General features: G+C 40.9%; 2 protein-coding genes across 2 annotated transcripts in view; both read left to right on the top strand.

Moving 5' to 3' along the window:
• Positions 1 to 5,177, top strand: part of smpd2b (sphingomyelin phosphodiesterase 2b) — a 10,636-nt gene extending 5,459 nt beyond the window's left edge. The window contains exons 6-11 of the mRNA XM_010766439.1: positions 528 to 617; positions 711 to 793; positions 1,037 to 1,169; positions 2,318 to 2,422; positions 2,542 to 2,713; positions 3,667 to 5,177. Coding sequence (XP_010764741.1) covers positions 528 to 617; positions 711 to 793; positions 1,037 to 1,169; positions 2,318 to 2,422; positions 2,542 to 2,713; positions 3,667 to 4,091 — 1,008 coding nt within the window. The 3' untranslated portion in view covers positions 4,092 to 5,177. The remainder of the gene's footprint in view (positions 1 to 527; positions 618 to 710; positions 794 to 1,036; positions 1,170 to 2,317; positions 2,423 to 2,541; positions 2,714 to 3,666) is intronic.
• A 1,630-nt stretch (positions 5,178 to 6,807) lies between these two features.
• LOC104941337 (plakophilin-1-like) overlaps positions 6,808 to 12,818 on the top strand; it is a 9,909-nt gene continuing 3,898 nt past the window's right edge. The window contains exons 1-6 of the mRNA XM_010766428.1: positions 6,808 to 7,122; positions 7,987 to 8,081; positions 10,298 to 10,707; positions 10,826 to 10,955; positions 11,392 to 11,599; positions 12,189 to 12,357. Of these exons, the coding sequence (XP_010764730.1) occupies positions 6,933 to 7,122; positions 7,987 to 8,081; positions 10,298 to 10,707; positions 10,826 to 10,955; positions 11,392 to 11,599; positions 12,189 to 12,357 (1,202 nt within the window). The 5' untranslated portion in view covers positions 6,808 to 6,932. The remainder of the gene's footprint in view (positions 7,123 to 7,986; positions 8,082 to 10,297; positions 10,708 to 10,825; positions 10,956 to 11,391; positions 11,600 to 12,188; positions 12,358 to 12,818) is intronic.

Raw genomic sequence — 12,818 nt, 5'->3', positions numbered from 1 at the left:
CCCATAGATAATCTTTGGAGGGAGTTGAAAGTCCGTGTTGCCCAGCAACAGCCCCAAAACATCACTGCTCTAGAGGAGATGGGCCAAAATACCAGCAACAGTGTGTGAAAACCTTGTGAAGACTTACAGAAAACGTTTGACCTCTGTCATTGCCAACAAAGGGTATATAACAAAGTATTGAGATGAACTTTTATTATTGACCAAATACTTATTTTCCACCATAATTTGCAAATAAATTCTTTAAAAATCAGACAATGTGATTTTCTGGATTTTTTTTTTTTTCTCATTTTGTCTCTCATAGTTGAGGTATACCTAGGATGAAAATTACAGGCCTCTCTTATCTTTTTAAGTGGGAGAACTTGCACAATTGGTGGCTGACTAAATACTTTTTTGCCCCACTGTATGCTTTAAAGGAGATCAACTACCTTTTTAAAACATGTATTGAGCTAATATAAAGCTGAATTGACATTATTTGCAGTCTTTTCTTTTTCTCTTCTAACTTATTTTTGTATTTACCTTATATTTAGGCTCACCATGGAGACTGGTTTGGAGGTAAAGCTGTTGGTATGGCTGTCTTAAACATTGGCAGCCTGACTGCAAACGTCTATGTGACTCATGTAAGGTTTCCTAACATCAGTTCTCAACCCTAGCTTTATGCATTGTCTAAAGTTATTGATCAATGTGCTGTTGTCCCTGTGTATTGATTGCAGCTGCATGCAGAGTACTGCAGAGACAAGGACTCTTATCTACCTCACAGAGTGGTCCAGGCCTGGGAGCTGCAGCAGTTCATCCGGTAGAGAGGCTTTGTTTGTTAAGTCTGCGTAAAGAGACTGAGCCATTATTTGTTTACTCTGGTGTAAATTTGCATATTATTCTCAGAACTTCCCCTGTTGTTTTTTCAAGTCACTGTAATGCAACACTGCAGTCCCTGACAGTAGTGTTTAAACTGCAGTATTCCTCATCAGTTATTACTTATTGATACAGTTTTAACATCATTTGCGGGATTGGTTATAATGTATTTTTCTGTACCCATTAGTCACACCTCCGCTGGAGCAGATATGGTGATTCTGGGAGGGGACCTGAACATGCACCCCCAGGACCTCGGCAACAGACTCCTCAGGTCTTACACTGGACTCCAAGACGCTTATTTGGAGAGTGCTAAATTTGATGTAGGTGGTTTCTGCTGATACAGTAATTAAGAGAAAACTCAGTTATAGCAATGGACTTATTCTTGTAGTTTTGGCCATACTTTTACATTTATTTGACATGTTATATGGTTAATGATGATATATGGGGCGCAATGACAGTGGTAGACATCTTTACAACAGCACAGATGGCTAGCATTTAGGCTTGTTTTAAAAAACACCCGCAAATGTTACGGCAGTCTCTCAACTTTTGATGTGAATGTGACACTAAGAGTAGACCATAATCACCCAAGGCACCTGCACATACAACTTAAAAAAGTAGAAGTTGTCAAAGAGTAGTTCTGCAAAATGTTAAAGGTCCCATGTCATGCTTTTCCGGTTATTACCTGTCCCCTTGTGTGTTATGAAGCTTTTTCTGCATGTAAACAGTCTCTAAGGAGTCACAAACCCTCAAAGTACACCCTGTAGCGAGTAAAACTCTAACACAGAAAATAGCTGTCTATGCTGCCCCAGAACGCCTCGTTGGAGATTTCTCTTTTTCCATTGGTTACTTCTTGGGTATAGTGACGTATTTGGCTATAGTGACGTGCCGTTACGTCCGCGGAGCCGTTACGTTTGGACCAATCCGCGGACTTCCTCACACACACATACTCGGCGGGACGTTGCAAGGCTCGCTGCTGCGAGGAGTGGACAGTGTGAGCTGGCTCACTGGTGTGGGGTCAGAGAGACACAGCGGAACTCAGCCTGAGCACACACACAAACTCCCAGCCAGGCTGCGGGTGTGTGTGTTTCGGGCTGGGTTTCGCTGTGTCTCGCTGTCTCGCAGACGGCCACTGGGCTCACAGGGAGGGGGAGCGGGGGCAGGAGCTCCAAAAAGCCGTTTAGGACAGAGAGTGAATACACATACTATACAGAGATGCTGTATGAGAAACCAATGTGAGTTTGGAAAATTGCACAATATAAATCTATTTTAGTATACCTGAACAATGAAATTATGATCAGTAGAAAGGCCATGACATGGGAACTTTTAAACCTGTACCAAGCAGAGTCATTGTGGCTGTCAAAGATTGTCAAGAAGGCTATAAAAACATGAAGACATTTTGTTTTTCTTTACTATGTGTATATACTTTATAAAATATTTTATAAATGTTAAAAATGCTTTTCTGTTGCAGGGATGTGAGGATGGTATGACCCTTATAGCCGACAATCCTTTTATCAATAAAAAGGAGCTTTGTCCCTTTGAAAAGGGAATTCGAATCGACTACATCCTGTTCAAGGTGGGTGAAAGCTTTCGGTATTTGTATCACCTCGTGTCTTCAGCAAGATGTTTGAGTCAAAGGATTCATTTGTAATGTGTTTTAATTCCTAAAGCCCATTTCCTCTTTTTTATTCCCAGGGTTCTACCAAAACAGACATTTATTGTGATTACATGTCCACCACCAAAGGCTCCGTCCCAAACCATCCTTTCCCATACTCCGACCATGAGGCTCTGACTGCTGGACTGAGGCTGGAGACACACACTCAGACACGAAGTGACAGGCAACCAAAGATTAAGGACTCTGCTGCAGGTATGTTTATAGCAGAATTAATGACATTCAAAGAAATAATAAATATTTCTATGGCACATGGTTTGCTTTCTTGTACACTACTTTGACAAACAGGGTTGTACAATTCTATTCAAATCAAAGAAATGCACAGAGACACCTTGCAGTCACCTTTAATGTCAACACCTCATAGAGCAGATCTGACAGTGACAGAGCGTTAGACACTGGAAGACACAATCTTGTGTTTGCGAATTGACAAAGACATTTGCTGAGACACCGTAATGACACAGCTATGACCAACTAACTCTGAAGTTCTGTACCCTAAACATTTGTTACCAAATAGAAAGCTGATAATTACATCAGCAAGAGATAACCAGTTACATTCCTTGCAAAGGTGCAGGCCCCTGAAGGCCTCGGTCAGGTTAGGTTTACTCTCTGACAAATAACATGTTTAGTCCTGTCATTGTCTGAAGGAGAGAATGTTTACATTCTTGCTTTATGCAAATTCAGAATTAACAAGGAGGACATCCACTAACATAGCTGATGAAGAGAGACCCAGAATACAGGCCCAAGCTAATCTTGATACAAGAGAGGCCAAATGACTGCTGCCGGTACAGACAGATAAATACCTCTGAACTGAGGCCAGGACATAAGTGGAGAATCAATAGATGGAGCAAACAGTTAAACAATTCGCTTTCAATATCATAGGGATATACTTCTACCATTTTGGAGCCAAGCCACCTCTGTGACCTGTAGTAGTCCCAGAACTGCTCTGAAGCCTCCTGTCTTTAGCTCTTTGACATGCTGTGAATTACTTGAAGTTACAGTAGATTTGCCCCCAATGATCTAATATGTGAAAATCATGCACAGCCTTTTTCTGCTTCACTGTTCAACTGGTATTAAACACACAGATTAAATTGTGTTGAAGTCAACTGTTGCAAAAATTGAATTGCCTCTTTTGTCCATCCTGTCTTCAGGGAAGCTTGCTGCGTTGGTGGACATTGTGACAGAGGCGCGCACTGAAGTCAAAGTGGGCCTGCATTGCGCTGAGGGGATGCGCTACACGGCAACGCGCACCGGAGTGATGGGGTTGGCTCTGCTGGTCCTGGAGCTGGCCATCGCTGCGGTGCCCTGGTTGGCCCTGGGGACAGAACAGCCTTTCCCTCGTACCTCCTTCTACCTGCTGGCTGCTCTGTGCTTTGCCATCCTGCTGACCACCTTCCTGCTGTACATCTTCTACACCATGGAGCTGAAGGCTCTGCAGGGGGCTGAAGACCAGATGAGGCTGGCTGTGGGGAGTCTGCAGGAGAAGCTCAGGGGCTTTCCTCTGGCTCAGCCCCACAACGCCCCGCGGAGGCCCCCAGAGGGTCATGAGCCCAGTGCATTGACCCCGGAGGAATAAAAGAGGAGCTGACTGCGGTCAAAGTGGGCTCTGTAAGAGGAGACTTTGAAGTGAGCTTTAAGATGAATGTTGGAGAAAGTCCTATGAATGTGTTTTATGCTCTTAAGATTTAGATTTGTACTGCAGAATACAAACGTTTTTGAAGGACTTTTCTGAAAGTAGTGCAGGACACATGCTTTTTATACTTTTTATATACTCGTCTTCACCCCTAGATTTCCCTCTTCAGCTAAACAAACACTTCCTGTTACATAACATGACACTTCTGTGCTACTGCTGTTCTTAACGCTCATAACTGTGACCATTTGTGTTTCTTAAGCCGCTTGTCCGACTTGCATTCCACCAACCAGTAGTTTCAGCGGGACCAGATGTTTCTGTTTTTGTTTTCATGCTTCCCTTTTGCGATCTGGACACAATCATAGTGGGTCCAGACTGTTGGCTGATGTACTTACAGAGAGAAACCCTGTGCACTCCACTGCACGGAGACACAGACACTCCTAATGTTGAAGGTCAGTACCTTTTTATTTTGACCAGATTTTTTAGAGCTTCCATAAGCACTTCTATAAAAACTCATGCGCCAGTGAATACTTTTATTTTTAGTATTGTAAGATCTGCATGTCTCATGTTTACTGTATTGCACAGTAAAGTATTTTAATGTTAGAGACCATCTACTCTCCTATTTCCCAAAGTATCGCATTGATAATGCACTGTATGTTTGTGTGTGTATATATACTTTCAAACTTGATCTAATTGGATCACATGAATTACTTTTTAAAAGAAACATCATGTACTCTAGAGAACTATGAATGCTTAATATATCATTAGTGTGCAGTGCACTTAGCTGACTAACCAGATACACTACTTCCTGTTATGTGAAAGTACTTAATGATCCATGCTGCTGTAAAACAGCGTTAAGACTCACCTAACCATAACCGTATTGATAATTTTAACAGTATTCTTACACTCAGTATTGGAAAAGCACAAGTAGTTCTTAATCTCATAAAGGTAATACAATGTAAAGGAAGACATGAAGTTCATTCCAATTGAAAATTGTGATGGACATGATTATGAAAGCAATAATAAAAACTATAAATCCACCCTTCCTGACTGCTGAGGCTCTGGATGAATGGGAATGGCAGTGCATGATGGGTTCTTCACATTCATCACTAGAGGGCATTATTACTTCACGCTAACGGATGGGAGCATTCACCCCAGACCCACACTGACTCTTCAACGGCAGTTGCAAAGATCTCGGAGCATGTGGGATGACAGCCAAATGTACAAAAACATACCAACTGGCACTAAAGAAAAGGCACCCATGGGTGTGGTACACTTAACATGTTTCATTTTTTTTTCCCACAGCAAATCACAAATGCTTTAACTGTCACCATGTTAAAACCTAATTAATCATATTTAGTGCCATTACCTGAAATAAAACAGAAACAGCAATATGTTGGAGCATGCATTTCACACTGAAAAATACAGAACACACATGCTTTGCATGTAGCCTATACTACACCTGATGCAAATTCGTTTTCAGCTTAGTCTAATTTTGTACAAAAATCAATGATTGATTTTTGTAAAAAGGTTTTTTGTAACCGAAAAAGGTGGAAACAATGCAGGCCTGTATTTTAGGAGAACAGCGTTTAAATTAGGAAAATAGAGTAAGACACTTGCCACACAGCTCTTGTGCAACCCTGGCCTTTCTTGTGACATAATGTAACATACAACACTTGTTTATAATGTTTTCCTTTTATGTAAGCTACTGTCTTTAGTATGCATTTTAACTAAAGTCATAATACTCTTTCATGCATGACCTGAACTGAAGTTATAGTAGTTCTACTAATATTGTATTATCTTGTTTCATACCTCTTTAAAAACGTTTCTTGTATTGAAGTGTTTTCTAGTGATGGCATCACATCCATCTCTTGCATTAGTGGTAAGGTGGAATAACATGCACGGGTCAAAGTAAAAGTCCTGCAAAAGTCCTGCATTCAAAATGTTACTCAATTGAAAGTGCAAAAGTATAATCATCAAAATATACTTCAAGTATCAAAAGTAAGAGTAGTCATTATGCAGACTGGTCAATTTCAGAATAATATATGATTTTATAATTATAATAATAGTTTTATAATTATTGATGCATTAACGTGTTATTAAAGCTGGTAAAGGTGCAGCTAGATTTAATGACGTTGTATGATGCAGGGTCGCTTGTGAATTTACTCCAGGTGTAACTAAAGTCTGATTTAAGTGTTGATTATATTTCATCATTCCAAATCTGCATAGTAACTAAAGGATAGGCTACATGTAGTGAAGTAAAAGTAGCCTACACGATTTACCTCTGAATTGTAGTGGAGTAGAAGTACAAAGTAGCAAAAATGGAAATACTTGAGTATATAGGCTACTTTAAAACATTATTACTCAAGGACAATACTTGAGTAAATGTAGGCTAGGCTACTTGGTTACTTCGCACCTCTGGTTGTTACGGCTGCAGAGTAGTAGCCTAACATATTTGTAACCTATAGGCTACATTTAAAATGTATCCTACCCAGCATAAAACCTGGGGGGAAAAGCTAAGTATAAACACCTTAAATTGTACTTGAGTGATGAGTTCCTTTCATTACTTCCAATAACTGTAAGCCTGTGGGGAATAGTGTAGTCAGCTGCACATAATGGCGTGGTATTTGTCAGGACAGGCAGCAGAGAGCGGTGTATTGTTGCTGGATGGGCGCGGTCTGGTGTTCAGGGCAGGGCAAGGTGCACTTTACCTCCGGCAGCCCAGACACTCTGCGGCGGACTGGCTTTCCTCTGGATGTTGTTTAGGCCGACCGGACAGTTTAAAAAATGGCGACTCTGGACCACCTTAAATCGGTTATTTCCATCGGGAATGTGGACCACACGTCGCTGGCTCTGCCGTCCAGTAACCAGTGCCGGTCCGGGCAGCAGCGAGTCCGGGAGCAGGTGGAGACCCTCCGGAGGAGCAAGACCCGGCTGTCCAGTAGCAGGAGCGCTTCCACTTCTCTATCTCCGACATGTAAGAGAGCAGCCAACACACCTGGGCCGATAACAACTCAGTACACAAGGAGAGAATATAGTCTGTCATTAAAAACATCATTTAGACTTTCATGTTAGGAGTTAGATATGGAATTATTCACATAATAGGTCATTACCTTCCCAGTCGTGTTCTTCTGTTCTAATTATAAAGGGAAAATAGAGACAAAGTTCTTAATGAACTGGATTTGATGATAGACCTAAGTTGTTTTCAGGGTAAAGTCCTTTAAGGAACTGAAAAAAACAATATAACATCATTGATAAGAATTACACTATTTGGGGGGTTACTTGTTTGGAGTGCAAATGTTGCGTTCATGGTTTGGATTGTTTGTCTTTTTTGTCAGCATCACAGAATAACTCGATTTGAATATCATGAAACTTGGTGGAACCCTTTAAATTATGGAGCCAATCAAAACCAAGGGGCGCATACTCAACTGAACTGTAAGCTTGAGAATACAGAAGTTTATAATTAACAACTCCTATTTGGTTTGTGGTCACATTTTTCTAACCGAGACGAAGGATTAAATATTACTTAAACCTTGGCTACGACCCTAGCCTGTACATCGTTTGTTGTTCACCCCAACGCCCTGACTTACCAAAATAAATACTTTAACACTTTTTGGTTTCCTGCTCTCTAAATTATTGGTGCTTTCAGGTTTTCATGCTTCTGACCTTGAATTCCTCATTTAATACCACATGGACACTATTATTTTCAAACACAAACCTAAGATCAGACTTGCCGAGTAGGTAAAATATGTTTCCCTTGTCTTTAAACAAAGGTAATAAATGGATGACATTAATCTCAGGTATATGGCCCCAGATGATAATGTTCTACATTTCTCCTCAGCTCCTACCATTGACTCCGTGTTCATAGAGGCTCCAAAGTTAAACTCCAGCGCATCCAATGGAGGGTTCATCTTTCCAAATGGCTATTCTAAAACTGTAAGTTATACGGCTTATCTATATTGTTGTCACACGATTGATTGGCAACAGTACCTGATGTGGTTGTATTATCATCACATTGTTGTCATTGAGGGAATGATGTGAGTCTGATGCAGGACTGTAGCCAAGGCCGGATTAACCATATGGGCAACCTGGGCAAGTGCCCAGGGGCCCTTGAGCAAAGAGGGCCCTCAGTGACAAGATTTTTTTTTTTTTTTGGGCACAACCTCTCTCATCATACATTGTTTTAAATGACACTCACTCTTCGCCATAAATAACACAGCTTTTCCATAGGGTCAAATTACTGTAGGTCTCTGTACTGTAGGTCTCACTATGTATGCGCTCAACTTTATTACTACGCGGCGGCGGTGTGAAGCCGAATCACAGCCCCACCCTTGAGCAACTCACACAATTTCACTACATATTTTACTTGTGTAACTCTCGGTGTTTGTGACAAATAGNTAAATCTTAAAAGTCAGTTATACCGTACAGTTTAGCCGTGTGGAATAAACAGTTTTTCGTCCCTGACCTCGGTTGTATCCAACGTTGGTTACCATACAGATCGGAAAACCGCGAAAAGTCAGTTTTAAGTGGTTTGTTGTCTATGTATTACCTATTCTAGAGCTTTCTGTCACATAACGAGGTCTTACTCTGGGATGACCATTATAGTTAGTTTTTGGATGTCCTGTGTCGTTGGGTGAAATCGGTTCTTATAACACCGACCGAAACCAGTGTCTCATGGTGCTCCTCAAGAGTAAACAGTCGTTTTGTGCGGCTCACGAAATGTGTTCATTTATACATCCACCTTATTAACACACTCAACGAGTTCCCAAGACCCCCGTAAAGCCCTAAAGCCGAAGGTGGTGGCGGCGGGCGCACTCATACTTTCAACTCGCGGATTTTTTTTTTTTATAGTTCAATGTATCACCTTTTGGGATATGTCATGTTCTTGCTTATCGCGTATTAAAACCTGGGATACCTTTTTCGAATCACATTTTATAAATAATCCGCTTCTACTCTTACTAGTTTAAATTTGTTTGGTGTGCTTTATTGTAGGCGTGGTGTTACTTGTTGGTACGTGGGTTGGGGTCGGGGGCCCATGAGTGCTCAGTGCCCAGGGGCCCCTGGAGGTACTAATCCGGCCTTGACTGTAGCTACCAATGAGGGTCGTTGTATTCTACGTACGGAGTATTCTACCTGTTGTTGTTACACTTGGTGTTTTGTAAGGCTGATAAAGGTCTTATTTATAACCCAATAACTTTGAATCAGCACATTTTATTAACAGTGTAGAAGTATATAATTAATCAATCTATCTGCTATATATTTTCCTAATTAATGGATAAATTGTTTTGTCCTGTGTCAGAAAAGTTGTTAATTTCCCCCAATATAGTGTTCTTGTGACTCAGATGGCTTCTTCAAATTGCTTGTTTAACCAAACAAAACCAAAATATATTTAATTTACTATCCTATATGACATAGAAAAAGTCGCAAATCCTCACATTCTAAATACTGGAATGAGTTTGAAAAAGGCCCATTATAAACGACAAAATAGTGGCGGATTAATTGTTTTAACACATTGTCTGAATTATTTGACGCAGTTGAAAATTGGAAACGTAAAATCATTTTAGATTTAAAACAATAATAATTTAGTGAGTTGCATAAGGGAGTTTTTACTAAAGACATCAATATTAAACACATTCTGACCTGTAAATCAAAGTAAAACGATATATTTCGCCACTATTTTGTTCAACACAAGAAACGTACATGATAATTATCTTAATTTGCGGCCTAATAAGAATGGATTTGTTGTCAGCAGTTTTTTTTAAAGGATCTTCCCCAAAAACCTGTTTCCAAATCCTTCTAGACTATCTGTCTTCTCACACAAAAACATGCTCACCAGCCTCTCCCATGCCAGCCGATCTTGAAAACAACCTGCAAGGCTGCCATGTCACCAAAAAGTTGTTTCACAATTAAATGTTCTATTGGGGAGGCGTGTGGCGCAGTGGATAGAGTGTTGGTGCTCGGATCAAGGGAGCACAGGTTCAAACCCCACTGCATGTTATTTTGTCCCTGCGCAAGACACTTCACCCCAAATTGCTCCTCTGGGGATTGCGCACAGTATTGAGTAAGTCGCTTTGGATAAAAGCATCTAACATGTAATGTAATGTATTGCCAGCTAAATGTCAGTCACAAACACATTTAATTTGGTTCTGCAGCACAGCCGAGAACCAAACTTCAGCCTATATTCAGTCACCAACATAAAGGGAGCCAGTGTGAAGAGGACTACAGGCTCTACCTATCAACATGTGAGGTCTTTCGCCAGCGTCGGCTCCACTGCGCTGGGTCAAGCCAACACCAGCCACAGTGAGCCTGGAATGGCCTGGAATCGCTCCGTGCCAAAACGCTCTGCTCCTCCGCAGGGATTTCCTTCCAGCAGGGCAATCTACAGGGAGGAGAGAAGCAGCGGTCACTTTGTAAAGACCCCCACCTCCCCTCTGCAGTTTCAGCCCGTGTTCACCATGAATGGCACCGGTCAGACCAAATCAAGCAACCAGTTCCTGGGCAGCAAAGTTGAGGTGACCAAAACAGCTACTGACGGTCCTGCAGAGACCAAAGGAAATACGGGGTGAGTGAGATTAATAACTTCCACATTTTAGACTTAATCACATGTTTCAGTAAATACATTATACTGGCATGCTCTGTCTATTGAAATAACATTTAGATTGTATTTTAATATCTTTTAGGTCAGATACTGCTGACATCACTATGAAGGAGGCTGTGGAGTATCTCTCCAGTGCGGAGGAAACATATCAGCACTGTGGCGCTTCCTACATACAGCACAATACTTTCATTAACGAGAAGGCTAAAGAAGAGGTGTGTGACTTGTTCTCTTCATATCATGTTGACTGACATTTATTTTAATATGATACATGATACATGCTTGTCATTTGGTAACAGTGAGGGCTGTGGGATAAAATGTGTGATTTCCTGTGAGTCCCTCGTGGATCTGTAGTTTGATTCCAGCAGCACTAACAATTCAAATATTTCAAAAAGGAAGTTATAGGACGAAAAAACTTTAAATGGCTGTCCTCGGAAAAACATGGTTTGAATTCTATACAAATCTTATGGATCTTTTTTATTTGTTTTTCCTGTAGTGTGTTATAGGTTTGTGTGCATGTAAATGGCCTGCAAAGGCTGATATAACAGTGTTCACATCAGAGGCAGTTTCTCTCCCACAAATTATAATCCCTTTTATTTAATTGTGGCGAATTACCACTCTTTGAACAACAAAATCCCCTTTGCATCACAGGTGTTGAAGTTCAAAGGAATCCATCCTCTGGTGGATCTGCTGCGCAGCCATAGCTCATCGGTCAATGAGACGTCCTCTGCTGCCCTCCGTAACCTGTCCTTCAAAAGCATCAGCAACAAGGAGGAGATACATCGCTCAGGAGGCATCACAGAGGCTGTGGCTCTGCTCAGAGAGACAGACTCTGTGGAGACACAGACACAGCTGACAGGTATACGTTAACTCTGAAACCTATAGACCCACATACAGGTACACACACCTATCCATGCAAACAAGTCAAACATAGACACCTTTGTTGTGTATAACAACATAGACCTGTGTTAGATCCTGCTGTCATTCACTAAAGCTCTTCTTAAGTGCTGTCTTTCTGCCAAGTGTTGAAGGGTCATCAAAAAATGACATCGCTAATGTTTTAGTAACACTGATTTAGATGGAAATGTGTTAAATGGTTAAAGTTACATTAGACCGGTTTTAATCTCTTTGGCGATAAGCAGTAATTATTTTTGGATCTTTGCATCGGTGGCTAACTCACCATCGGGTTTCCAACATTGTGTCTGTTCAAGATTACCTTAAACTACGGTTGCATTCAAGCTGCCAAGACAAGTTTCAGGTGCAAGTTTCAACAGCTTTTACTGTTGTTAAAACGTTTGATAGGATAGTAAAGTGTTCACACACATTGAACCTACAAAATCAACATGCTGATGATTTAAATCTTCAACAGGCAGTACATGAATATTTGATTGACAGGTTTTCTTATGCATCTTATGCCTGATCTGAACTGGTTTTCTTTTTCTGTCTAGGTCTCCTGTGGAATTTGTCGTCTGTCGACAGCCTGAAGCCAGACCTGCTGAAGAGTGCTCTGCCTGTGCTAATGGAGCAAGTGATCCTGCCCTACACTAAAGGTCACGACAGGACCAACAGCAGCAGCCGAGACCCAGAGGTCTTCTTTAACGCCACTGCGTGTCTAAGGTGAGAACAAAACTCCAACTGAGCAGCTGATAACATGCCAGGGTTTTTGCTATGGCTCTTAGAAATATTATGTTTTTTTACCTATGTGTAGCTCAGCTCAGGATCAAAGAATATGACATCACGTTATATTTCATTAAGCTGAAAAGTCAACCTAAGCAACCTATAATTAGTGCATTAAACCATTAGCATACAAATTCAAAACAGCAATTATTTTGGCTTCAAATAAGGCAAGGCAAGTTTATTTATATAGCACCTTTCAACACAAGGCAATTCAAAGTGCTTTACAAACATGAAAGACATTAAGAAAATGGCATTTAAAATCAGACATTAAAATAGGATTATGAATACATTTATCAGCTCCTCGTAGGAAGATATAGGAAACAAGACGGATGTTTTATACCCACTGTTATACTGACCTGTGAGCGGTCCAACCAAAGAAAGGAAACAGGGTTAGAGTATCC

This window comes from Notothenia coriiceps, unplaced genomic scaffold (genome assembly GCF_000735185.1).
Source record: "Notothenia coriiceps isolate Sejong01 unplaced genomic scaffold, NC01 NC01_scaffold00000311, whole genome shotgun sequence".
Classification (NCBI taxonomy): Eukaryota; Metazoa; Chordata; class Actinopteri; order Perciformes; family Nototheniidae; genus Notothenia; species Notothenia coriiceps.
The sequence above is the reverse complement of the archived record's forward strand: the minus strand, read 5'-3'. Positions and strand labels throughout refer to the sequence as shown.